This window comes from Bos indicus x Bos taurus, chromosome 13 (genome assembly GCF_003369695.1).
Source record: "Bos indicus x Bos taurus breed Angus x Brahman F1 hybrid chromosome 13, Bos_hybrid_MaternalHap_v2.0, whole genome shotgun sequence".
NCBI lineage: Eukaryota > Metazoa > Chordata > Mammalia > Artiodactyla > Bovidae > Bos > Bos indicus x Bos taurus.
The window spans coordinates 65,942,973-65,970,644 of record NC_040088.1 but is presented as its reverse complement, the minus strand read 5'-3'; the positions used below and the strand labels follow the sequence as shown (position 1 = coordinate 65,970,644).

The window sequence follows — 27,672 nt, the reverse complement described above, 5'->3', positions numbered from 1 at the left end:
GACTATAAAGCAGGCTGAGTGCCAAAGAATTCATGCTTTTGAACTATGGTGTTGGAGAAGACTCTTGAGAGTCCCTTGGACTGCAAAGAGATCCAATCAGTACATTATAAAGGAAATCAGTCCTGAATATTCATTGAAAGGACTGATGGTGAAGTTGAAACTCCAATAGTTTGGTCATCTGATGCGAAGAACTGACTCATTGGAAAATACCAATTCTGGGAAAGTTTGAAGGCGGGAGGAGATGGGGATGACAGAGGATGAGATGGTTGGATGGCATCACCGACTCAATGGACAAGAGTTTGTAAAACCTCTGGGAGTTGGTGATGAACAGGGAAGCCTGGTGTGCTGCAGTCCATAGGATTGCAAAGAGTCACACCACTGAGCAACTGAACTGAGCTGAACTGATGTTGATATTTTCATAAAATTTGAAGAACAGTGTAGATGCATAAAATATATTAATAAAATCATATGAAACAGAGGCTTTGCTCATAGTATATCCTTAAGAATACTGATATGGTACTGATCTATTGTATATACATTCTAAATATATGTGTTTCTCCACATACCTTATTGTATTTTTTTTTTTCCGTAAAGTTTGTTCTTGACTAGAAATGTCTCACTTTTTCCTTTCTTCTTCCTCCTCTACCTTTTTTAAATTTTTTTTCTTTTTAATATTTACTGTTAACCTAATTTTTCCTTGCAGAACACATTTCTTCAATGTCTGTTCTTTCAGTCCATCTCTCTCTGCCTCTATTGTGAACATGTTTGCTTATGGCTTTCTATTTACAGTGTGGCTTTCATTCATGATCATTGTCTTACGGGTTTAACCTTGTTTTTTCCCTGTTTCATAGAAGTAGCTGATTTTTTTCGCTGTTTCATAGGTCTCTAGCTGTTTGACAAACAGAATAGAAGTAGCTTATCCTGTTTGCAGTTCTAGCCCATCTAAATAAGGTTCTGTTAAAACCTAAACTTTCATATTACCCTTCACAAGTGATAATCCATGTATATATTAATCATGGAAGCAAATTTCAAAATATAGCAATTAATTTAAATGTCTTAGTTTTTCAATAGTGCTCTAAACTACCGAGGATAAATTATTACTCTAGAACATTTTGGTAGAGAAAGTAATCTAGTGGGTGTCCTAGTATTTGTATAGCAGTCAATTAGGGGTAAGGAGAGGAAGATCTGGTGCTTCTGATGTCATCTGTCATAATCCTTTCCCCATGAGCAGGTCAGTCAGTGACAGAACTGTGATTTGAATCCACCTCTGAATGACTCCAGAGCCTATGCTCTTTGTGTTAGATCATAGAGAAATGGGGGATGTTATAATTCTTTTATTCAGGTTGATACTTGTTATATTCTTCAAGCTCTTATTTTCTTCTCCAGCATGTCCTGAAATCAAAGTTAATGAAGTTAATGAAGGCTTCTCAGCTATCCAAGAGAAACAGTAAGTTATTTGAAGACTGTCCTCCTGGTGTTATTCCTTGATTTGAAATGACATATGTTCTCATGTACTCTCTCCTGTTTTCACTGTACTAGAAGCAAAATATGGTATTTTGAGACCAGAGAGTACAACTTTCTCTCAGAACAATAATTCTGGTAGTAATGTTGAAGATGTGGTTGAAACATTTCCCAAACCATCACCCTGGTTTGAGGGCATCTGTCGTCCTGCCTTCCCATCGCCTGAGCCTGTTCCAAAACTTCTCAAGTCTGTAGCAGGCCTTGGTCATACAAAGGTAAGTTGTTCTGTTTGTAACTCTTCTTGCCCTGTATTTGTTCACATACCATTCCCCTGATCCTTATGATGACAAAAAGGATCCCACCACAGAAATAGAAGCCCTCAAAGTCACGATACAAAGAGGTGTGATAATAAGAGGCATACAAGTGCAGGATTCAGATTTATAAATATTGGCATACGAAGTATGCTGTTATGAAAGAAAAGAATTACAAAGCACTGAGGAGTGAATTCCGGGAGTTGGTGATGGACAGGGAGGCCTGGTGTGCTGCAATTCATGGGGTCGCAAAGAGTCAGACACGACTGAGCGACTGAACTGAACTGAATTGAGGAAAAACAACTAGATGAATATGAAGATGGGGAGGAGGATGAAGAGGAAGAATTCCTTTAAGAAGGACAAGATGAATATAAGATGGGATGAGAGTGAAGATGAGACAGGTATTATACAAACACAACAGAAATAGTGGGGGTCAGTCAGACCAGGAACTCTATATTATAAATATGTGAGAAATTATTTCAAATTCAACTTAAGAAGAGAAAGTGAGGTTGTAAAAAAACAATGCTCATACTCTTTTGAATGACACATAGAATGACATTCTTATGAAGAACTAAAAAAAATGTGTTCCTTATTTTTTTTTTTTTGGTGGTTGTTTTCGAGGTTGGTGGTTGTTCTTGTTTGTTTGTTGAATTGAAATGTAGTCAGTTTAAAATACTGTGTAAGTTTCAGGTGTACAGCAATGTGATTTGTTTACACTTGTGTATGTATATATATATTTTTTGAATATAGTTCCTTCTGGAAGTTCATTTAAATTTGAAGTGAGTTCTCTTTTTAAAAAAATTCTCACTTCAAAATTAATGAAGCAGTCTTCTATTTAACCTAGCAAAACTTTCGTTTAGAGACAATTCAAGATGAGCCCTGTTTTAGGCCTTTGGAGATGTATTGTGAATTAATAATTTTGGGCCCTTCTGTTTATTGTGGTTTCTAACTTCAGTTCAGTTCAGTCGCTCAGTCGTGTCCGACGCTAGATACTTAATGTACTTATCTAATTTATCTTACTGTTTGCTATAACCTTGGTGGGTGTTTTAGATCTTTCTGAAAATAAAGAGGAAATACATAAGCATTTAATCTATTCTTTTTACTAAAATTATAATTTATAATTTTATAAATGAGATTCTTAATCTCTCTTCATTAAGTGAGAAAATTTTCAGCTGCAACAGTCTAAAAGAAGAAATGTAGAAGTGTATTTTTTCCTCTGGAGAGATTCTGATTTCTTTTTTCTGAATGTCAGCAAATAATGGGTAATTGCATACATTAAATGAATGAAATCATGACTTATGCTTTTTTCTTATATAGACTACGTATTATTATAAAGTCATAAGGAAAGAAAAATTACCACCAGAGTTTATAAAATTATCTGTGGAAGATATTTTTTCTTTAAAAAATATCTCTAGCAACGTGTACATTCCACATTATTTTTATTTATTTATTTTTTATTTTAATTGGAGGCTAATTACAATATTGTAGTGGTTTTGCCATACACTGACATGAATCAGCCACGGATGTACATGTGTTCCCCATCCTGAACTCCCCTCCCACTTCCCTCTCCATCCCATCCCTCTGGGTCATCCTAGTGCCCAGCCCTGAGCACCGTGTCTCATGCATCGAACCTGGACTGGCGATCTGTTTCACATATGATAATATACATGTTTCAATGCTATTCTCTCAAGTCATCCCACCCTTGCCTTCTCCCATAGAGTCCAAAAGACTGTTCTTTACATCTGTGTCTCTTTTGCTGTCTCGCATATAGGGTTATCGTTACCATCTTTCTGAATTCCATATATATGTGTTAGTATACTGTATTGGTGTTTTTCTTTCTGGCTTACTTCACTCAGTATAATAGGCTCCAGTTTCATCCACCTCATTAGAACTGATTCAAATGTATTTTTTTAATGGCTGTGTAATATTCCATTGTGTATATGTACTACAGCTTTCTTATCCATTTGTCTGCTGATGGACATCTAGGTTGCTTCCATGTCCTGGCTATTATAAACAGTGCTGCGATGAACATCATCGGGGTACACGTGTCTCTTTCACTTCTGGTTTCCTCGGTGTGTATGCCCAGCAGTGGGATTGCTGGGTCGTATGGCAGTTCTATTTACAGTTTTTTAAGGAATCTCCACACACTTCTCCATAGTGGCTGTACTAGTTTGCATTCCCACCAGCAACATAAGAGGGTTCCCTTTTCTCCACACTCTCTCCAGCATTTATTATTTGTAGACTTTTGGATAGCAGCCATTCTGACCGGCAGGAGATGGTACCTCATGGTGGTTTTGATTTGTATTTTCCTGGTAATGAGTGATGTTGAGCATCTTTTCATGTGTTTGTTAGCCATCTGTATGTCTTCTTTGGAGAAATGTCTGTTTAGTTCTTTGGCCCATTTTTGATTGGGTCGTTTATTTTTCCAGAATGAGGTGCAGGAGTTGCTTGTATATTTTTGAGATTAGTTGTTTGTCAGTTGTTTCATTTGCTATTATTTTCTCCCATTCTGAAGGCTCTCTCTTCACCTTGCTTATAGTTTCCTTCATTGTGCAAAAGCCTTTAAGTTTAATTAGGTCCCATGTGTTTATTTTTGCTTTTATTTCCATTACTCTGGGAGGTGGGTCATAGAGGACCCTGCTGTGATTTATGTTGGAGAGTGTTTTGCCTATGTTTTCCTCTAGGAGTTTTATAATTTCTGGTCTTATGTTTAGATCTTTAATCCATTTTGAGTTTATTTTTGTGTATGGTGTTAGAAAGTGTTCCAGTTTCATTCTTTTACAAGTGGTTGACCAGTTTTCCCAGCACCACTTGTTAAAGAGACTGTCTTTTGTCCATCATATATTCTTGCCTCCTTTGTCATCGATAAGGTGTCCATAGGTGCATGGATTTATATCTGGGCTTTCTATTTTGTTCCATTGATCTATATTTCTGTCTTTGTGTCAGTACCATACTGTCTTGATGACTGTAGCTTTGTAGTATAGCCTGAGGTCAGGCAGGTTGATTCCTCCAGTTCCATTCTTTCACAAGATCGCTTTGGCTATTCGAGGTTTTTTTGTATTTCCATACAAATTGTGATATTATTTGTTCTAGTTCTGTGAAAAATACCATTGGTAGCTTGATAGGGACTGCATTGAATCTATAGATTGCTTTGGGTAGTATACTCATTTTCACTATACTGATTCTTCCAATCCATGAACATGGTATATTTCTCCATCTACTAGTGTCCTCTTTGATTTCTTTCACCAGTGTTTTATAGTTTTCTATATATAGGTCTTTTGTTTCTTTAGGTAGGTATATTCTAAGTATTTTATTCTTTTCATTGCAATGGTGAATGGAATTGTTTCCTTAATTTCTCTTTCTGTTTTCTCATTGTTCATGTATAGGAATGCAAGGGATTTCTGTGTGTTAATTTTATATCCTGCAACTTTACTATATTCATTGATTAGCTCTTATAATTTTCTGGTGGAGTCTTTAGGGTTTTCTATGTAGAGGATCATGTCATCTGCAAACAATGAGAGTTTTACTTCTTCTTTCCCAATCTGGATTCCTTGTATTTCTTTTTCTGCTCTGATTGTTGTGGCCAAAACGTCCAAAACTATGTTGAATAGTAGTGGTGAAAGTGGGCACCCTTGTCTTGTTCCTGACACTTTAGGGGAAATGCTTTCAATTTTTCACCACTAGGATAATGTTTGCTGTGAGTTTGTCATATATGGCTTTTATTATGTTGAGGTATGTTCCTTCTGTTCCTACTTTCTGGGAAGTTTTTTTATCATAAATGGATGTTGAATTTTGTCAAAGAGAAATCTGCATCTATCAAGATAATCATATGATTTTTATCTTTCAATTTGTTAATGTGGTGTATTACATTGATTGATTTGCAGATATTGAAGAATCTTTGCATCCCTGGAATAAAGCCCATTTGGTCATGATGTATGATCTTTTTAATATTTTGTTGGATTCTGTTTGCTAGAATTTTGTTAAGGATCTTTGCATCTATGTTCATCAGTGATATTGGCCTGTAGTTTTCTTTTTTTGTGGCATCTTTGTCAGGTTTTGGTATTAGGGTGATGGTGGCCTCATAGAATGAATTTGGAAGTTTACCTTCCTCTGCAATTTTCTGGAAGAAATTTTTGGTAGAATTCAGCTGTGAAGCCGTCTGGTCCTGGGCTTTTGTTTGCTGGAAGATTTCTGAGTACAGTTTCGATTTGCGTGCCTGTGATGGGTCTGTTAAGATTTTCTATTTCTTCCTGGTTCAGTTTTGTAAAGTTATACTTTTCTAAGAATTTGTCCATTTCTTCCACGTTGTCCATTTTTTTGGCATATAGTTGCTGATAGTAGTCTCTTATGATCCTTTGTATTTCTGTGTTGTCTGTTGTGATTTCTCCATTTTCATTTCTAATTTTGTTGATTTGATTTTTCTCCCTTTGTTTCTTGATGAGTCTGGCTAATGGTTTGTCAGTTTTATTTATCTTCTCAAAGAAACAGCTTTTAGCTTTGTTTATTTTTGCTATGGTCTCTTTTGTTTCTTTTGCATTTCTTTCTGCCCTAATTTTTAAGATTTCTTTCCTTCTACGAACCCTGGGGTTCTTCATTTCCTTTTCTAGTTACTTTAGGTATAGAGTTAGGATATGTATTTGACTTTTTTCTTGTTTCTTGCAGGTAAGCCTGTATTGCTATGAGCCTTCTCCTTAGCACTGCTTTTACAGTGTCCCATAGGTTTTGAGTTGTTTTTTTCATTTTCCTTCATTTCTATGCATATTTTGATTTCTTCTGTGATTTGTTGGTTATTCAGAAGCATGTTGTTCAGCCTCCATATGTTGGAATTTTTAATAGTTTTTCTCCTGTAATTGACATCTAATCTTAGTGCATTGTGGTCAGAAAAGATGCTTGGAGTGATTTCAATTTTTTTGAATTCACCAAGGCTAGATTTATGACCCAGGATGTGATCTATCCTGGAGAAGGTTCCATGTGCACTTGAGAAAAAGGTGAAATTCATTGTTTTGGGGTGAAATGTCCTATAGATATCATTTAGGTCTAACTAGTCCATTGTATCATTTAAAATTTGTGTTTCCTTGTTAATTTTCTGTTTTGTTGATCTATCCATAGATGTGAGTGGGATATTAAAGTCTCCCACTATTATTGTGCTATTGTTAATTTCCACTTTCATACTTGTTAGCATTTGCCTTACATATTGTGGTGCTCCTGTGTTGGTGCATATATAGTTGTTATATCATCTTCTTGGATTGATCCATTGGTCATTATGTAGTTTCCTTCTTTGTCTCTTTTCACAGCCTTTATTTTAAAGTCTATTTTATCTGATATGAGTATTGCTACTCCTGCTTTCTTTTGGTCTCTATTTGCATTGGATAACTTTTTCTAGCCCTTCACTTTCAGTCTGTATGTGTCCCCTGTTTTGAGGTGGGTCTTTTGTAGACAACATATATAGGGATCTAGTTTTTGTATCCATTCAGCCAGTCATTGTCTTTTGGTTGGGGCATTCAACCCATTTACATTTAAGTTAGTTATTGATAAGTATGATCCCATTGCCATTTACTTTGTTGTTTTGGGTTTGAGTTTGTATACCCTTTATGTGTTTCCTGTCTAGAGAAGATCCTTTAGCATTTGTTGAAGAGCTGATTTGATGGTGCTGAATTCTCTCAGCTTTTGCTTGTCTGTAAAGCTTTTGATTTCTCCTTCATATTTGAATGAACTCCTTGCTGGGTACAGTAATCTGGGTTGTAGTTTTTTCTCTTTCATCACTTTAAGTATGTCCTGCCATTCCCTTCTGGCCTGAAGAGTTTCTATCTAAAGATCAGCTGTTATCCATATGGGAATCCTCTTGTGTGTTATTTGTTGTTTTTCTCTTACTGCTTTTAATATGTGTTCTTTGTGTTTGATCTTTGTTAATTTGATGAATATGTGTCTTGGGGTGTTTTGCCTTAGTTTATCCTGTTTGGGGCTCTCTGGTTTTCTTGGACTTGGATGACTATTTCCTTTCCCATTTTAGGGAAGTTTTCAACTATTATCACCTCAAGTATTTTCTCATTGCCTTTCTTATTGTCTTCTTCTTCGGGGGCTCCTCTGATTCGAATGTTGGGGCGTTTAGCATTGTCCCAGAGGTCTCTGAGGTTGTCCTCGTTTCTTTTAATTCATTTTTCTTTTTTCTTCTCTGCTTCATTTATTTCTACCATTCTATCTTCTACATCACTTATCCTATTTTCTGCCTCTGCTGTTCTACTGTTGGTTCCCTCCAGAGTGTTTTTGATCTCATTTATTGCATTATTCATTATTGATTGACTCTTTTTTATTTCTTCTAGGTCCTTGTTAAACATTTCTTGCATTTTCTCAATCCTTGTCTCCAGGCTATTTATCTGTAATTCCATTTTGTTTTCAAGATTTTGGATCATTTTTACTGTCATTATTCTGAATTCTTTTTCAAGTAGACTCCCTATCTCCTCCTCTTTTGTTTGGTTTGGTGGGCATTTATCATGTTCCTTTACCTGCTGAGTATTTCTCTGCTTTTTCATCTTGTTTTGATTGCTGTGTTCGGGGTGGCCTTTCAGTATTCTGGCAGTTTGTGGTTCCTCTTTATTGTGGAGGTTCCTCGCTGTGGGTGGGATTGGACGATTGGCTTGTCAAGGTTTCCTGGTTAGGGAAGCTTGTGTTCTGGTGGGTGGAGCTGATTTCTTCTGTCTGGAGTGCAATGAAGTGTCCAGTAGTGAGTTTTGAGATGTCTATGGGTTTGGTGTGATTTGGGCAGCCTGTATGTAAGTTCAGGGCTATGTTCCTGCATTGCTGGAGAATTTGCATGGCTTGTCTTGCTCTGGAACTTGTTGGCTCTTGGGTGGTGCTTGGTTTCAGTGCAGGTATGGAGGCTTTTGGATGAGCTCTTATCAATTAATGTTCCCAGGAGTCAGCAGTTCTCTGGTGTTCTCAGGTTTTGGACTTAAGCCTCTTGCCTCTGGTTTTCAGTCTTATTCTTACAGTAGCCTCAAGACTTCTCCACCTATACAGCATCAATGATAAAACATCTAGGTTAATGATGAAAATCTCCTCCACAGTGAGGAACACCCAGAGAGGTTCACAGAGTTACATGGAGAATAGAAGAGGGAGAAGGGAGATAGAGGTGACCAGGAGGAGAAGAGGGGGAATCAAAAGGGGAGAGAGCAAGCTGGCCAGTAATCAGTTCCCTATGTGCTCTCCACAGTCTGGACCCCTTGGAGAGGTTCACGGAATTACAAAGAGAAGAGAAGAGGGATGAAGGAGACAGTGGTGACCAGGAGGATAAAAGGGTGAATGAAAATGAGACAGACAGATCCAGGCACTAATCAGGTCCCTAAGTGTTCTCCACAGCCTGGAACACACAAAGAGATTCACAGAGTTGGGTAGAGAAAAGAAGGGGGAGGGAGGACATAGAGTCGACCTGGTGGAGACAAAGCAGAGTCAAAAAGGCGAGAGAGCAATCAAGCCAAGAATCACACTCCCAAGTAAAAATGGGTACTGAAGATTGGGTTCTTAAAGGTACAAACTTGATAACAAATACCAAAAAGCAAAGATTAAAAATCTAGAGTAGAGGTTAGACTCTGAAAAATACAATATTAAAAAACCAAAACAAAGTCACAAAAATTATAAAATATATATATATATGAAGCTTGCTTTAAAAATAGGGTCTTTTTTTTATTTTGCAAGGTAATAGTAGGTTATAAAAATGAAAATTAAAGGAGTAATGTCAGGGGACGTTCAGCTTTAAGGGATCCAATATGTTATTCTTTTCTTTTGTGTGCCATTTCTCAAGGATTCTGTATTCCTCATCACGTGCTGCAGGAATGAGCAGAGCTGCACGCAGTTCCTGGGACTGAGATCCTGAGAAAGGGCACCTGCTTGGTCCTTTCAGTGACTCCCTCCAGTGACCTCACTCAAATGTGATCTGCTCAGTTATGCCCCTCTCACTCAGGACATGCAATTCTTTCTGGCCCTTCGAAGATTGTTATTTGCTTGCCTTTGTTTTTGCTCCTTTTTTTTTTTTTTTTACTGCCTAAAGCTGCCTTGGATGAAGATATATAAACATGCTTTTTTGCAAACAAAACACCTTTGTTTCACTCGAGACTTGGGTCCCCTGCATCCCTCTTCTTGTTGACTCCAGTCCCCAGGTCCCGGTCTACAAAGACCATGACAGAGTAATAGAGGACTTTAAAATAAAATTTAAATATTTATATAATGATAATAGTATAAATATATTTAGGAATTTCTCTGGAGCTGTTGTGGGCAGTGTGGGGTCAGTTCAGTTCCAGATAGTTACGTGATCTGGCTTATACTTCTCAAGATCTATAGGCCCCTTCCAATGTAGTCGCTGCTAACTACAGGGTTTTAATCTGTTGCACCTGTCACTTCCAAAGCGGTTCCCTCTATTTATTCTAGCTTCTTCCGTTGGCTGTTCTCTTCAGTGTCTAATTTCTGTCCTGACACAAGGGAGCGAAGGTGGTTACTTATTTAGGCTCACTTGTGCAGTACTGCTGTGGGGACAGAGGGACACTGCAAACAAATATCACTGGCATGTGTGGGGAGTGCTTGCAGTGTCTCAGCCACACTGGCTTTGCCCTTGCTCATGGCACATGTACTTTCCCAGTCTACACTTCTCAGGCTCTAGGTTGCTCTGCCGGGGAACTATCTGAGGCGGGCCCTGGGTTGTGTGCACTTCCGAGGTCTAAGCTGCTCAGGTTCAGGTTCTCAGGTAGTCCACAAAGGGGCAGACTCGGTTGGGCCTGCGTTTTGTGCCCTTCCCAGGTCCGAGCAGCTCAGGCGACCAGGTGCTTGGCGAGCGGTCTCCCCAGGTGGGGAGTGCATCTTATCACCTCCCCGGTCCAGCCGCTCGGTTTCCTGGGTGGCAGCAGGCGCACCCGTTTCCACCGTGTCGTATGCCTCTTCTGGGGAGCTGATCTCTGGCTGTGACCCTCCCGGCAGAAGTCAACCATCCAGAATCCCAAGGGGTTTTGGTTAGTGACTGGGTGCCTGCTTGCAGCTTGGTAGAGGATGCCTCTCTGGGGCCGAGTTTGCCTCTTTCCAGCTCTGGGTGCCCCCTCCTGCCTCCCTGTCTCCAGTGGGAGATGGGCCGATCTGCAGCTGGCTAGCTCTCCTCTGGTATTTGCTCAGTCCTTTGTTTTCTGAGCGGGCCTGGCAGTGCCTTAGGTTAGGGCTTTTCGCAGGATAGTTCTCTCTCTCTCTCTTTTTTTCTCTCTCTCTCTCTCTCTCTCTGGCTATCCCACAGTTTGGGTTGCTATCTCATGTTAGTTCCCTCAGATTGCCCCCTCAGGGCATTCAGGCCCAGTCCTTACCCTAAGCAATGCAGCCCGTGCCTCCCTGTTCAGCCCGCACTTGCTGCTGGCGGATGCAAGCTCTGGGAGTTCCGGTTAGGCACGTGATCTGTGGGTTTTATTCATTTATGTATTTATTTTTCCTCCGGGTTATGTTGTCCTCTAAGATTCCAAAACTCCCCACAGACCCTCCAGTGAGAGTGTTTCCTGGTGTTTGGAAACTTCTCCCCTTTTAAGACTCCCTCCCTGGGATGGATCTCTGGCCCTACCTCTTTTGTCTCTCTTTTTATCTTTTATATTTTGTCCTACCTCCTTTTGAAGACAGTGGGCTGCCTTTCTGGGTGCCTGATGTCCTCTGCCAGCATTCAGAGTTGTTTTGTGGAATTTGCTCAGCGTTCAAATGTTCTTTCAATGAATTGTGAGGAAGAAAGTGGTCTGCCCATCCTATTCTTCTGCCATCTTAGGACTGCGCCCCCCCCCCCCCCGCCCCCACACACACACATTATTTTTAAGAAACTTTATTAATTTCAGTGTTTATAGATGTTAAATTACCATGTCAATTCTTTGTTATACATGTGGAACTAACATGTAAATTCTTCCATATAGAAAAGTTAGTCCTTGTGGTTACTTGATTTTTTTCGTTGGTTTTTTCTTTCCCGATGTGAATATTGAGTCCTTCTTGATCATCATAAATGTATTTGAAAACTTTTAAACCTTCAACTTAGGTAATCATAGTTTTACTCCTTTTTTTTTTTTTTTTTTGTATCTAGGTAATTTCTTTAATCTTTACCTGCCATTCCAGAAGACATAGATAAGAAGTTAGAGTCGTTAGTGTGCTGTTTACAGGGAAAGAAGCAGTAAATCATGTGAATGTTCAAATAGGGTTGTAAAAAATTCATTTATTCTTACATGAAGGATAATTACTTTCCAAAATTTTGTTGTTTTCTGAAAGGCATCAACAAGAATCAGTCATAGGTTCACCCAGGTCCCCTCCCTCCCAAACCCCCCTCCAATCTCCCTCTCCATGCCACCCTTCTAGATTGTTGCAGAGCCCCTCTTTGAGTTCCCTGAGTGATAGAGCAAATTCACATTGGCTATCTATTTTACATATGGAATTGTAAGTTTTCATGTTACTCTTTCCATCCATCTCACCCTCTCCCCTCTTCCCCTTCCCCCGTGTCTCTAAGTCGGTTCTGTCTGTTTCTCCATTGCTGCCTGCAAATAAATTCGTTAGTACCATCTTTCTAGATTCCATACATGTGCATTAGTATATGACATTTATATTTCTCTTTCTGACTTACTTCACTATGTATAATAGGCTCTAGGTTCATCCAGGTGGATGAACTGACTCAAATGCATTCCTTTTTACAGCTGAGTAATGTTCCTTTGTATATATGTACCACCACTTCTTCATCCATTCATCTGTCAATGGCCATCTAGGTTGCTTCCATGTTCTAGCTATCATAAACAGCACTGCAGTGAACATCAGGGTGCATGTGTCTTTGTCCATTTTGGTTCCACAGGGTGTACTCCTGGGAGTGGGATTGCTGGGGCATATGGTGGTTTTACTCCTAGTTCTTAAGGAAGCTGCATACCGTCTTCCATAGTGGTTGTATCAATTTACCTTGCTACCAGCAGTGCAAGAGGGTTCCATTTCCCCCACACCCTCTCTGGCATTCATTGTTTGTAGACTTTCTGATGATGGCCATTCTGACTGGTGTGAGGTGGTATCTCATTGTGGCTGAGTCGGTAAAGACCTGCCTTCAGTGGGAGACCTGGATTTCCTCCCTGAGTCGAGAAGGAGGCCATGACAACCCACTCCAGTATTCTTGCCTGGAGAATCCAATGGCCAGGGAAGCCTGGAAGGCTTCAGTCTTAGGGTGGCACAGAGTTGAACATGACTGAAGCTACTAAGCAGCAGCAGAGGTAGCAGACTTTTGGATGATGGCCATTCTGCCTGGTGTGAGGTGGTATCTCACTGTAGTTTTGATTTTCATTTCTATTTTGTTTTTTTTTTTTTAACCAAATTGATGTTGACAAGATAGTGCTTGAAGCTTGAAAATATTACTGCATTTGGATTGTCAAGTTGATCTGCAAGGAACATTTCAAGAGAAGCAAAAGCATGGGAAATAGTAATAAATATGTGGGGCTAAAATAACAGCAGTTAGCTTTAGTGATGTTTTAGTAAGTGCAAACCATTTTGGATAGGTTAAGTAGCACGTGCAGAGTACCTTTATGGCAGCCATACTTGAAGTACCATAAAGTAACGGTGCCCTGTTTGAAGGTGGCAGCTATGGAAGGAGATAAGAAGGGCCTGGTCTCTTAGATGTGGCAGCCACTGCTTGGTGATGCAGCACCATGTTTGAATTCAGCATCCTGGTTCTGTCACATAGCAACTGTGGGATCTTGGCAACCCTGTCTTAACCAGGTTAAAACTAGGGTCTTTCTTCAAAAGGGATTAGGAACTCTTCATGCAACTCAGTGTTATCATTCATTCTAGCAGAGTATCTCTGAGATCCTTCCACAGAAGTATGTGGATTATTTACCTGGAACTGCTGGTCAAAGAGGAAAAAAGACACTAAATGGACAAGTAGAAGGTAAGAACTGTGTTTTACAGAAAATGTATTGACAGAACGTTGATTGAAAATGGGAATGCTGATACATTCTAAGAGGCAAAGAAAATCACCTGTCAGATGGGTAGTGAGAAAAAAGATGAGAAAAGGAGGGCAATTATGTATCTTATCAGGTGTCTACCACAGAGTACATTGAGAATCCAGTTTAAGGAGCTAAATTATTAGTTCTTAGACTTACTTCGTGGTCCAATGTTTAAGACTTTGTCCGGTTAAGACTGTCCAATGCAGGTGGTGCAGTTTCAATCTCTGCTCAGGGAATTAAGATTCCATGTGACACATGACCAAAAACAAATGATTAGTTCTGTTTCAAGATACTCTACGACCTAAGGAAGGTCAAGAAATAAGAAGCAAGAGGGAATGATGGATGAGAGAGACAGAGGGTACAGGGAGGAAATGAAGAAAAGGAAGCACAGGTCTGTGGGGGAAGGGGGCAATAAACAATGAAAGTCTTTAGATAAAGGGAGAGTATTTGACACGGATGATGAATTCAAAGTGAGCTTCTGGCACCAAAACTTGTCAGAGAAGAACAGCAAAGTTCTCACCTCTTCCTGTTTACTTGTTATTAGGAAGACGTTCAGAACTGCGGTCCCTGGGCGTGCAGAGCACTGTGTCATCCTCCTCCTGGAAGCATGGGCATAGGTGCTCAGCTGTAATGTGTGCAAATTGGTGTCATACGAAATGTTGCTGCTTTCCAGCATGGTGTCACGTGGGACTAAAGAGAACTGGAAAGGAGAGAGCAGGGGGCGTGATGGGGAGACCAAGGAACCACAGCCTCAGAGAGAGTCCACTGGAAGGTTTCCAACTTCTAATGCCATTTCAGTTTGGGGGGATGTGTTCGTGTGAGGAAACAGAGGCTGAGATTTCAGGAGAATGAATTAAGTTGAAGTCATGTAGAAGCAGACTCCGTGTAGACCAGAGTTTCTCAAATTTTAATTAGTCTCTTGGGGACCATGTGTGAAGTGCACATGCTGAGCAGGAGGTCTGAGGTTCTGTGTTCCTAACAAGCTCTCTGAGTAGCAAGGGTGTAGCCGTGCATATAGAGAAATCTGGAAGAAGAGCATTGGATAGTGCAGGACAGAACAGGATCAAGGAAAAGCAGTATTTTGTGTTTCTTTCTGAGCGTGTTTATAGCCAGAGGGAAGCAAAGAGATGAAGTAGCAGTTATAGGTGTAAGATACCATTGCTAAGCAAAGAGGGAGAAAGAAATGGTAGGTATCAGGGAACGTTTAACTTTAGGACTCCTGTATGTTGTTTTCTGTTTCTCATGAACCCTCTGTTCCTTATCAGTTCCTGGTATACAGGAACGAGTGGAGCGGCACGCTGTTCCTAGGACTGAGGTCATGGGACGGAATGCATACGTGGATTTCCTTCAGTACCTTCTACCCTATAGTGTTTAGTCACGACCCTCTTACTCAAGATATGGATTGTCTTCTGGCCTTGAGACGATTATTATTCTTTGTTATTCCCTTGGTAACGGTTGTTACATGTCTGTTTTTGTTCTTTCCTTAACTTTATTTTCTTGCCTAAACCTTCCTTCTATAACAATATATAAACTCACACAAACATGAATAATTCACCCTTGTTCCACTAGAGACTTGGGTCCCCCGTGTCCTTCTTTCTCTCTCTGGCTAGGTCTTTGGAGTATGGAGTCCTGCTGAGCTCACTTTCCTGCCCGGGCTTTCAAGACCTCCTTGAGAAGGATGCCCTGTGTCTTAGTGAGCGGTACTAGCCCTATTCTAGGGCTTTATTGGTTTTCCACATAACCCAGGGAATATTAGTCTCTCTCTTTTGCTTTCTTTTCGTTGACTCCGGTCCACCAGGCCCCAGTCTGTAAAGAAGACCACAGGTAGGGATGATCCATAGAAAGGATGTCAAGGGGTAAGATTTAAGTCCACAGATCCAGAGATTACCATTTAGAGAGGAGAGAATCTAGTGAAAGGACAAAGGGAGGAAAGGAAGGCCGTAGGGAGGGGAGTTTGGAGTTGATGAGGACACTTGAGAGAACTCCTTCTAGATGACTTCAGTGTATTTACTCTGAAAAGAGATAAGATCATTATTGCTCCAGAGAATCCTGGAGTTGGGAGGGGGTGCTAAAAGTGGGGGAAACTGCAGCCCCTCTGAGTAACTCTTAGGCATCAAAGATATATGTTGTACTGGTATTTGTTATTCAAATTAGATTAATTTGTAAAAGGAGGCATTGACTTTTTTTTTTATAAAGATAGCTGATTCTTTGAAAGTTGTTTCATAGAAATCCTTTGAAGCATTAACATGATATACCAAACTAAACTATATTTTGAAGCCAAACAGATTAATAGGGTTCATTCCCTAAATGTAGAAATACTTTTAATAAATACTACACTGATTTTGAAACATGCAAGATTTTTAATTTCTAATAATTCTTTGGCAATTAAATATATTATTTCCTTTTTGATAATTATATTTAAATATTGAGAATTCATTATACATTATTTCGTAGATGTGTCTTATATACCTTCCTGCATGAGTGGATTGAGAAACTTTAAGATGGCTAGACTAGAGGAGCCAGGACAAGTAGGCATTCCAGTAGCCCACACGGATATGGAAAAAAAATGAATATTTTTATGAGCCATTTTTCTACAAGTGTATATCCAGGCTAATCAGTTCATTACTCTGTCGTTGATGAGAAATGAATTATACATTCTGGTGAACTGCCATCCCAGCTGTGCACTTCTTAAATGACTGGACAGATTGAAGAACATGATAAATACTTATCACATAATGGTGGAAATGATAACTGCTGTGTTGCATTCAAGATGTGCTGTTACATTTTATCATCAGCTTTCACGTTTATGTTCTAGGGTTCATGACTTGCTCCTCTGATTCAGATCCACTTTCTCCTCATCAGTCAGCACATTCACATTGGTCTGTGTGCACTTTAATGTTTTATAAAGCCATTGAAAACATTAATGTTACTTTTGAAATCTTAACTACATGTTTTGGTGAACCTGTATTCCTATTTTTTCCTCCCTATCTTTAGTGGATTCCTATGTCTGTCTTACCAGTGTCCTAAGATCCCCCTAAAAACAAGACACTAAAACGGAATGTATTCAGTGCCAAGGCTGAGCGCGAGGATTCTGCTGAGTACTAACTGTGTGAATATACAGCTGGCTTTCATGTTTATATGTAATTAACTCTGTGTCCCTTTTTCCTCTTAGAGTCTCCTGGGAAATATCCTAACGTGAAGGTAAAAACTTTTATAATTTTATCTGAACTGTGGATTGTCTCCTATGTACATTATTTAGTAATCAACTTGTTTCCAAACCCCATTCAGCCAGCAGTCAGAATGAAAGATTCGGTTCCTAATAACACAGTCAGAATGAAGGATTTCCAAACATCCATTTCAGGTAAATTTTGCAGTACACAGTTAACTCTGGAAAGAGGGACACTGAGCTATTAGAAATGCTCAGTCTTCATGCTTTTAACATTTTCTTTGCAAATTTAATTGAAGAATTGGACATACATAAGGCAATGTTATTGTTGATACCTGTGATTTGAAACAAAAGATACAAGCATAAGAACAAGAATTTTTTAAAATATAAGCTTCAACTCAAGACGTTTCTGTATACGTTTCGACACTCTGAAGTTCTCAGTTTGAATCTCTATAATTCTCAGGAAATCTTAGAGGTTAAATTTTAGACTCTAAGTTTTTTCCAGTGCCCCAAATGCTTGTTTGAACTCTAACCTTTCCCTTGAGTAAAACTCACTTGCTAATATGTCAGTTGTATTTCAGCTTGTAATTATTTCATTATAATGTTGTTACACAGATGAATGTAGGCCAATCAGATATTTTCATTAGCAGACTATGTGTGTGTGTGCATTTGTGTGCGTGCATTGTGTGTGTGTGTGTGTGTGTGTGTGTGTGTGTGTGGTGTCTTTGATTATTAGAAGTAGGGGAAGTAATCATACTTTAATGACTATTTGATAGACATAATCTTTTGAAACAGTGATTCTGACAGTTGTTGGCTTTAGGATCCTATTATACTTCTAAAAATTATTGAGAATTCCAAGGAACTTTTGTTTCTGTCTGTTGATGTTTACTATATGGAAGTTCAGTTGAGTTCAGTCGCTCAGTCGTGTCCGACTCTTTGCGACCCCATGGACTACAGCACACCAGGCTTCGCTGTCTATCAGAACTCCTGGAGTTTACTCAGACTCAAGTCCATCGACTGGGTGATGCCATCCAACCATCTCATCCTTTGTCTTCCCCTTTTCCTCCTGCCTTCAGTCTTTGCCAGCATCAGGGTCTTTTCCAGTGAGTCAGTTCTTCACATCAGGTGCCCAAAGTATTGGAGTTTCAGCTTCAGCATCAGGACTGAATTCCCTTTGGATGGACTGGCTGGATCTCCTTGTAGCCCAAGGGACTCTCAAGAGTCTTCTCCAACACTACACTTCAAAAGCATCAATTCTTTGCTGTGCAGTTTTCTGTACAGTCCAACTCTCACATATATACATGACCACTGGAAAAACCATAGCTTTGATGAGACAGACCAATGTTGGCAAAGTAATGTGTCTGCTTTTTAATATGCTGTCAAGGTTGGTCATAGCTTTTCTTCCAAGGAGCAAGCGTCTTTTAATTTCATGGGTGCAGTCACCGTCTGCAATGATTTTGGAGACCCCCCAAATAAAGCCTGTCACTGTTTCCATCTTTCCCCATCTATTTGCCACGAAGGAATGGGACTGGATGCATTGCTTAGTTTTTTGAATGTTGAGTTTTAAACCAACTTTTTCACTCTCCTCTTTCACTTTCATCCAAAGGCTCTTTAGTTCTTCTTCAATTTCTACTATAAGGGTGGTGTTATCTGTATATCTGGTTGATATTTCTCCCGGCTATCTTGATTTCAGCTTGTGCTTCACCCAGCCTGGAATTTTGCATGATGTACTCTGTGTATAAGTTAAATAAGCAGGGTGACAATATACAGCCTTGACGTACTCCTTTCCCTATTTGGAATCAGTCTGTTGTTCCATGTCTAGTTCTAACTGTTGCTTCTTGCCCTGCATACAGATTTCTCAGGAGGTAGGTCAGGTGGTCTGGTATTCTCATCTCTTTAAGAATTTTCCAGTTTGTTGTGATCCACAGAGTTAAAAGCTTTGGGGTGGTCAATAAAGCAGAAGTAGATGTTTTTCTGGAACTCTTGCTTTTTTGATGATCCAGTGGATGTTGTCAGTTTGATCTCTGGTTCCTCTGCCTTTTCTAAATCCAGCTTGAATATCTGGAAGTTCATGTTTCATGTGCTATGGAGGGATGGCCTGGAGAATTTTGAGTATTACTTTGCTAGCGTGTGAGATGAGTGCAGTTGTGAGGTAGTTTGAGCATTCTTTGGCATTGCCTTTCGTTGGAATTGGAATGAAAACTGACCATTTCCAGTCCTGTAGCCACTGCTGAGATTTCCAGATTTGCTGGCATATTGAGTGCAGCACTTTCATAGCATCATCTGTTAGGATTTGAAATAGCTCAACTGCAATTCTATCACCTCCACTAGCTTTATTCATAGTGATGCTTCCTAAGGCCCACTTGACTTCACATTCCAGGATGTCTAGCTCTAAGTAAAGGATCACACCATCATGCTTCTCTGGATCATGAAGATCTTTTCTATATAGTTTTTTTGTGTGTGTTCCTACCCCCTCTTCTTAATATCTTCTGCATCTGTAGTTGCTGCTGCTGCTAAGTCGCTTCAGTTGTGTCTGACTCTGTGTGACCCCCCAGACGGCAGCCCACCAGGCTCCCCCGTCCCTGGGATTCTCCACGCAAGAACACTGGAGTGGTTTGCCATTTCCTTCTCCAGTGCATGAAAGTGAAAAGTGAAAGTGAAGTCGCTCAGTCCTGTCTGACTCTGTGCGACCCAATGGACTGTAGCCCACCAGGCTCCTCCATCCATGGGATTTTCCAGGCAAGAGTACTGGAGTGGGGTGCCATTGCCTTCTCCGTCTGCATCTGTTAGGTCCATACTATTTCTTTCATTTATTGTGCCCATTTTTGCATGAAATGGTCCCTTGGTATCTCTTACTTTCTTGAGGAGATCTCTAGTCTTTCCCGTTCTATTATTTTCCTCTATTTCTTTGCACTGATCACGGAGAAAGGTTTCCTTATCTCTCCTTGCTATTCTTTGCAACTCTGCATTCAAATGGGTATATCTTTCCTGTTCTCCCTTGCCTTTAGCTTCTCTTCTTTTCTCAGCTATTTGTAAGGCCTTGTCAGACAACCATTTTGCCTTTTTGCATTTCTTTTTCTCTGGGATGGTCTTGATCACTGCATTCTGTACAATGTCAGGAATCTCCATCCATAGATCTTCAGGCATTCTGTCTATCAAAACTAATCCCTTGAATCTATTTGCCACACCCACTGTATAATCCTAAGGGATTTGATTTAGGTCATAGATGGATGGTCTAGTGGTTTTCCCTACTTTCTTCAATTTAAGTCTGAGTTTGGCAATAAGGAGTTCATGATCTAAGGCACAGTCAGCTCCTGGTCTTGTTTTTGCTGACTGTATAGAGCGTCTCCAAAGAATAGAATAGAATAGGCTGCAAAGAATAGAATCAGTCTGACCATCTGGTGATGACCGTGTGTAGAGTCTTCTCTTGTGTTGTTGGAAGAGGGTGTTTGCTATGACAAGTACGTTCTCTTGGCAAAGCTCTGTTCACCTTTGTCCTGCTTCATTCTGTACTCCAAGGCCAAGTTTACCTGTTACTCCAGGTATCTCGTGAATTCCTACTTGTACATTCGAGTCCCCTATATTGAAAAGAACTTTTTTTGGTGTTAGTTCTAGAAGGTCTTGTAGGTCATCATAGAACCATTCAACTTCAGCTTGTTCAGTGTTACTGGTCAGAGCATAGACTTGCATGACTGTGATATTGAATGGTTTGCCTTGGAAACGAACAGAGATCATTCTGTCATTTTTGAGATTGCATCCAAGTATGGAATTTGGGACTCTTGTTGACTGTAATGGCTACATCATTTCCTCTAAGGGATTCTTGCCCACAGTAGTAGACATAATGGTCTTCTAAGTTAAATTCACCCATTCCAGTCCATTTGGGGGCTTCCCTGGTAGCTCAGTCAGTAAAGAATCTACCTGCCGTGCAGGAGACCCAAGTTTGAATCCTGAGTCAGGAAGATCTCCTGGGGAAGGAAATGGCAACCCACTCCAGCATTCTTGCTTGGAAAATCCTACCGCCAGAGGAGTCTGGCAAGCTACAAATAGCCCATGGGCTCAGAAGCATCGGACAGGACTTATGGACTAAACCACAAACCAGTCCATTTTAGTTTACTGATTCCTAAAATGTTGATGTTCACTCTTGCCATCTCCTGCTTGACTGCTTCCAATTTGCCTTGATTCACAGACCTAACATTCCAGGTTCCTATGCAGTATTGCTCTTTACGGCCTTGGACTTGACTCCCATCATCAGTCACATCCATAGCTAGGTGTTGTTTTTGCTTTGGCTCGATCTCTTCATTCTTTCTGGATTTATTTCCCCACCGATCTCTAATAGCATATTGGACACCTACTGACCTGGGGAGTTCATTTTTCAGTGTCCTATCTTTTTGCCTTTTCATACTGTTCATGGGATTCTCAAGGCAAAAATACTGAAGTGGTTTGCCATTCCCTTCTCCAGTGGACCATGTTTTGTCAGAACGTTCCAGCATGACCCGTCTGTCTTGGATGGCCCTTCACAGCATGGCTTGCTCATAATTCCACTGAGTTAGACAAGTCTATGGTCCATGTGATCAGTTTGGTTAGTTTTCTGTGATTGTGGTTTTCAGTTTGTCTGCCCTCTGATGGATAAGGAAAAGAGGCTTATGGAAACTTCCTGATGGGAGAGACTGACTGAGGGGGAAACTGGGTCTTGTTCTGATGGGCTGGGCCATGCTCAGTAAATCTTTAATCAGACTTTCTGTTGATGGGTGGGGCTGTGTTCCCTCCCTGTTGTTTGACCTGAGGCCAAACTATGGTAGAGGTAATGAAGATAATGGCACCTCCTTCAACAGGTCCCATGCATGCACTGCTGCACTCAGTGCCCCTGATCCTGCAGCAGGCCACCGCCAACCCTTGCCTCAGCCAGAGACTCCTGGAAAATAAAACTAAAAAACGTAAAAATACAGGCACACACAATCATAATGGCTAATTCCATTAGTCATTGGAGTTCTGATATCACATATCCTGTCTCTGGAGAACTCCTGTGTGCACTCAACATAATTGAGCATGGAAGTAACGTTTCGAGTTGTGAAAAGAGTTTTGACCTCTTGGATCTCCTGGCCCAGTGGGTCTCTGGACTTCAGGGATTCTCAGGGCACACTACAGAACCACCATTTCAAACCATTGGCATGGTTGGATGTGAAATGATAAAGGGACCCTTGTGTTGACATGGGTTTAAAGTTTTATTTTTACATTTCTTGCTTGTTTCTTTGATTTCTCTTAAGAAATTTAGACCTGAGAGTTCCTTTTTTTTTTTTTAAGCAAATATTTCTGTGTTGCATTCATTCTTCCTTCATGGTGCTCTGTGCTCTTTAGATCCAGTGTGGTCCTAGACTTATCCTATTTTCACGTGGAAACAATTAGTCACCCACAGGACTATCATGTCTCATATAAGTTTATGATGTCTATCCAGGGCTTAAAAAGTGAGTTCTGAAGATATTGATAATTTGAGGAAAGACACCTCATTGTAATTAAAGAAGTTGTCATTGGTGGTGGTGTTCAGTTGCTAAGTCGGGTCCAACTCTTTGTGAGCCCATGCACTGCAGCACGCTAGGCCTCCCTGTGCCTCATCGTCTCCTGGAGTTTGCCCGAGTTCATATCCATTCATCAGCAATGCTATCCCACCATCTCATCCTCTGCCATTCCCTTCTCCTCCTACCCTCAATCTTTCCCAGCATCAGGGTCTTTTCCAGTGATTCAGCTCTTCACATCAGGTGCCCAAAGTATTGGCGCTTTAGTTTCAGCATCAGTTCTTCCAGTGAATATTCAGCATTGATTTCTCTTAGGATTGACTGGTTTGATCTCTTTGGTGTCTTCTCAGATGTGATCTGAGATCTCTCAGATGTCTTCTCTAGCACCGCTCTTTGAAAGCATCAATTCTTTGGTGCTCAGCCTTCTTTATGGTCCAACTCTCACATCTGTACATGACTAATGAAGAAACCATGGCTTTGGCTGTATGGACCTTTGTCAGCAAAGTGATGTCTTTGCTTTTTATGTTGTCTAGGTTTGTAACATTAATTAAAGTAGTAGCATTCATTAAAGGTGTTTTTAAAACCATGGTCTCTAGAGCACACAGTATTATAAGGCATAATTAAGTGTAAAATAAGGTAGATATACATTTTCTTAATAATATATTTGTATGTTGAAAAATAGTCCTGTATGGGTGTAAGAGTTGGAGTATAAAGAAAGCTGAACGCAGAAGAATTGATGCTTTTGAACTGTAGTGTTGGAGAAAACTCTTGAGAGTCCCTTGGACTGCAAGGAGATCCAACCAGTCCATCCTAAAGGAAATCAGTCCTGGGTGTTCATTGGGAGGACTGATGTTGAAGCTGAAACTCCAATATTTTGGCCACCTGATGTGAAGAGCTGACTCATTTGAAAAGACCCTGATGTTGGGAAAGATTGAGGGCAGGAGGAGAAGGGAACAACAGAGGATGAGATGGTTGGATGGAATCACTGACACAATAGACATGAGTTTGGGTAGACTCCAGGAGTTCAAAGATGAAGACTGCAGTGGTGTTCCCAGTAGGGAATTACTCAGTCAGCTATGCAAGTTGGAGCTGCCAGGAAACAGGAAGCAAAGAAGGTAATGCAGAAGCCCAGAACACTCAGCTTTGGGCCACCTGGGCACAGCCTTATCGTCCTTCTGATGGTTCCAAATTAGATTTTGTGGCAAAGTCTACCTTGTGCTGACTCCTTTTATGCAACCTGCAGCCAATCAGTACCTCTTAGCAAAGTGTTTGCATTCTCCCTCTGACCATAGTAATACAATAAATAACAAAGAGAGTTAGGAAAAAGTAAGTTCGTTCAGGCTGGTATTTAGCATATACCTGAGAGTGGGTAGCAGGATTATGTTTAGAACTCTGGGACTAGTTGGGAGACTAGGTAGCCATCTAGAGACTGCCTTCTCAAAATGGGACTTCATAGCAATGTTTTATATGGCTGTCAATTCATAAGCATTAGTTATGATTATATTCAGTATAACTGCAAAAGCAACTCTGATACCAAATACTAAAATATTTCTTGTGTTTTCTGTGACTTTGTATTTTTTAGAATTGGCTTTCCCAGTGGGAATGGGAGTCATGGGAAATTTGCTACCTAGTACCTCCTTCTCAGCTGTGTCCACATAGTATATCGACTTGTTTTAGTATTTGTAATGAATTAAGAGTTCACAAGGGAGGTTGGTATAAAGGAGTGCTGTATCATTGAAAAGCAGTATATAGCAAGTCAATTCTGATTCTACTAGGACGCCCAGTCTATGGAGTAACCACATCTAATAATGTGTTGTCCATAAATACTAATTAATTTAGCACCCTTAATCAGTCATACGGTCAGGGCTATGGTAAGAAATCATCCACTGTTTGTTTTTTCATTCCTGTGCTTTTGTCTTTTCTATCCTCACCTTGCATTTACAGAATAGTCTCAGTTATCTCCTAGAATAGTGACTACAGGCTCTAAACTCAACCTGTTTGTCTATTTTTCTTTTAATCTATACAACTGAGTCTTTGCTCTTGTTTTTCCATGAGCTTGGTAGGTCCGGGAAAAACAAATTCAAATAAAATGCCTACACGAGTCCCTTCAACACTGGATGATGTGAAATAGGAAAACTACAAAATAGATAGAAGCCACTTCAGTCAGTTCATGTTGATCATTTTCTTCTCAGTCAATACATTTTATAAAACAACGAGCAGTACCTACTCCTTCAGGGTCCCTGGATTTGTACATTCATTGGTTTCTTAAAGATTTATTCTATACTGTACCCTGAAAGTTTTATATCCTAAATATTTCTGTAAACACTCCCTCAGTTCAGGCCTGTGTCACCTTTTTGTTCCCAGTATTAATGCCTTCAGATTCGTCTTCCTCCGGTTATTCGTATGCCCTTCAGATTCCTCCCTCCCATGGTGTTTAGAGTCACCAATCTCAAAAGCACACGTGACCATGAGGCACTCTGAGTCACGTTAATGTCTAGACCTCTTAAAGCACCGCTGATGCTCTCACAGTCTGACTTCTGCCTGACCCTCTGTCTCTAGCCCTTTCAGTCCTTTGCTCTAGAATTCTGAACTGCTGCTGGCGCCCTCGTCACTTGTCCCTGTTGTTGTTCAGTCGCTCAGTCCTGTCTGATTCTATGCAGCCCCATGGACCGCAGCACACCAGGCTTCCCTGTCCTTCACCATCTCCCAGCACTTGCTCAACTCACGTTCATGGAGTCGGTGATGCCATCCAAACATCTCATCCTCTGTCATCCCCCTTTCCTCCCGACTTCAACCTTTCCCAGCACCAGGTTTCTAATGAGTCAGCTCTTCGAATCCAGTGGCCAAAGTACTGGAGCTTCAGTGCCAGTGTCAGTCTTTCCAATGAATGTTCAGAACTGATTTTGTTTAGGATTGACTGGTTGGATCTCCTTGCGGTCCAAGGGACTGTCATGAGTCTTTTCGAACACCACAGTTGAAAAGCATCAGTTCTTCGGTGCTCAGTCTTCTTTTTGGTCCAACTCTCACATCCATACATGACTACTGTAAAAGCCTTTGCTTTGACTAGACGGACCTTTGTCTGCAAAGTAACGTCTCTGCTTTTTGATACGCTAAGTTTGTCATACCTTTTCTTCCAATGAGCAAGTGTCCTTTAATTTCACGACTGCAGTCACCATCTGCATTTCTTTTGGAGCCCAAGAGAATAAAGTCTGTTTCTGTTCTCATTGTTTCCTATCTCTTTGCCACGAAGTGATGGGACCGGATGCCATGACCTTCGTCAGTCCCATCCCTTCACTTTGGACAGATATCTACCCTGTAGTGTGTGTGCTTCTCTCCCCATCTTGCTACAGCCTGAAATGCTCTCCCTCTCGTGCCCTCTGTTCCCTTGAACTGTGTAAGTCTGCACTCAGGCATTATCTCTAGAAAAGCCATCCCTGACACCTTTTTCTACATTTTTCGTTAAACTCCGGTGTCTAGTACTGAGCGGAAACCTGAGAAATAATGATCAAATAAGAGAAACTGGGGCTCTGTATCAACCTAGAGGGGTGGGATGGGGAGGGAGATGAGAAGGAGGTTCAAAAGGGGTGATATATGTGTACCTATGGCTCATTCATGTTGGGGTTTGGCAGAAAACAACAAAATTCTGTAAAGCAGTTATCCTTCAATAAAAAAATAAATTAAAAAAAATGCTGTATATACTGAGGTGACTTTTAAGAGCTTGTCCTCTGCAGTCTAGGAGCCAAGAGGAGAGACATGTAAAGAAATAATTTACAGTCCAGATCTATATCTATCAGTAGGAAAATCTAGAAAGATACACTAGAAAAATCTTTAAAGTACTAAGGTAGCTACAAGGAAAGGCATACCTCTTTATCAGGGGAAAGATGGCAGTAATTAAAGACAACTTCACAAAGCAGGTTGAGCGTTAAAAGATGAAAAGTAATTTGTCAGAAGAGTAGAGGGAAGCCTTTCAGATGAAGGAACTGATAAAAGCTAAAAAGTAAGAGGAATTTTGTAAACCATGAATAATGTTGCAGTTGATGCTTGGCACATTGTTAAAAAGGTCTGTTATGAAGTAGAGAAGAGAATATATGGTGACTTTATATGTCTGTCCTGTATTTTGTTTGGTTTCTGATTGTTTTGTTCACTGATGTTTGGATCAATCTGTGACTGAATCTTTGAGCTGTTTGTGTGCCTGTAACCTGGTGACATCTGGTATTTCCCAAATGGTTTGTGGAATTTTTTAGGTCATTGGAAGTAGTTCTTAAAGAAGTAAATATTCAGCTGAAGATTAAGATTGATTTAATCTGTCATTCCATACAATATTTTAGATCTATGTTTTAAATGAGGATTATGTCTTTTATCTAAACATTCTAAGTAATTTTAACTAAACATGCAGATCTGTCAAGAGAACTAGACTTGGAAATGATAACAGAGGAAAAACAAGAAAAACTTGATGAAGATGAGAATAACCATGCACAGGTATGTAAAACTGTAAATTTCAATTTCTGGTGTAGTGCTGTATAAGAAAAAGTGTATCAAACAAGGCAAATTAGAATGGAAAGATAAGTTAAAACCCATCACAAATGAGTTAAAGTGGAAGTTCAGTGAAATTTTGTGAGGAATACCAAATTACTGCTTCTCATGAGGAAGATCCACTATGTGATAAGCCTTAAGAAGGAACAAACCAAAAGGAAATATCTCCTAATCTCACAAATAATATACCTGATTGTGAGGAAAAAGATGCATTTGGAGTATCTGTCTCTCTAGTATTCCAAGCATTTCCTGAACAAAAAGAACCCAGTCTCAAAAATGTTTTTCTGTGGTCTGTAAACTCTGGGTCCCTTGGATAGACTTGTCGTTCATCTTCAAAGCTTCATTTCCCTGAAAATAAAGTAGACTTTGAAAATTATCAACTAGACATTGAACATGTGTTTATGAAAATTGAGCAGAGTTTTTATAATGATACAGAAAATAAAAAAGTAGGGGAGCCAGTAGTTACATTCGAAGTGAAAGACCAAGAGATTGATATGCAAATGTCACAAAATATGAGGCAAGATCCCACTAATCAGAAATTAGACACGGGACAGGCATGTCAGTCTAGTCTGTGGCTTGTCTACTCTGGTAAGGTGAAACATATAATTCAAATAAAAATTCACGTTCCCCTTGCTGTTGTTAAAATGCTGATCTGAAAAATAAAGCAATACAGGACTGGTTCCAGAAGCCACTGCATGCGGATAATTGCAGCGCTAGTGACA

The 27,672-nt window shown here is 40.1% G+C and overlaps 1 protein-coding gene and 1 long non-coding RNA gene across 10 annotated transcripts in view; one reads left to right on the top strand and one right to left on the bottom strand.

Annotated features, from left to right (window-relative positions):
• LOC113903637 (ankyrin repeat domain-containing protein 26-like) overlaps window positions 1-27,672 on the top strand; it is a 221,593-nt gene that overhangs the window by 29,368 nt on the left and 164,553 nt on the right. For 6 of the 8 annotated variants that reach the window (XM_027560115.1, XM_027560113.1, XM_027560112.1 and 3 more), the window contains 5 exons: window positions 1,387-1,447; window positions 1,540-1,736; window positions 13,587-13,683; window positions 16,914-17,102; window positions 26,814-26,896. In XM_027560115.1, coding sequence (XP_027415916.1) covers window positions 1,387-1,447; window positions 1,540-1,736; window positions 13,587-13,683; window positions 16,914-17,102; window positions 26,814-26,896 — 627 coding nt within the window. The remainder of the gene's footprint in view (window positions 1-1,386; window positions 1,448-1,539; window positions 1,737-13,586; window positions 13,684-16,913; window positions 17,103-26,813; window positions 26,897-27,672) is intronic. The other 2 variants (XM_027560111.1, XM_027560109.1) reach the window with 2 other exon arrangements.
• LOC113903646 overlaps window positions 1-27,672 on the bottom strand; it is an 85,464-nt gene that overhangs the window by 2,021 nt on the left and 55,771 nt on the right. Inside the window, exon 3 of one of the 2 annotated variants that reach the window (XR_003514224.1) lies at window positions 26,916-27,298. The exons of the other annotated variant lie outside the window; for it this stretch is intronic. This is a non-coding gene — a long non-coding RNA (uncharacterized LOC113903646). Of the gene's footprint in view, window positions 1-26,915; window positions 27,299-27,672 lie in introns of those variants that run through there. 2 annotated transcript variants of the gene reach the window in all.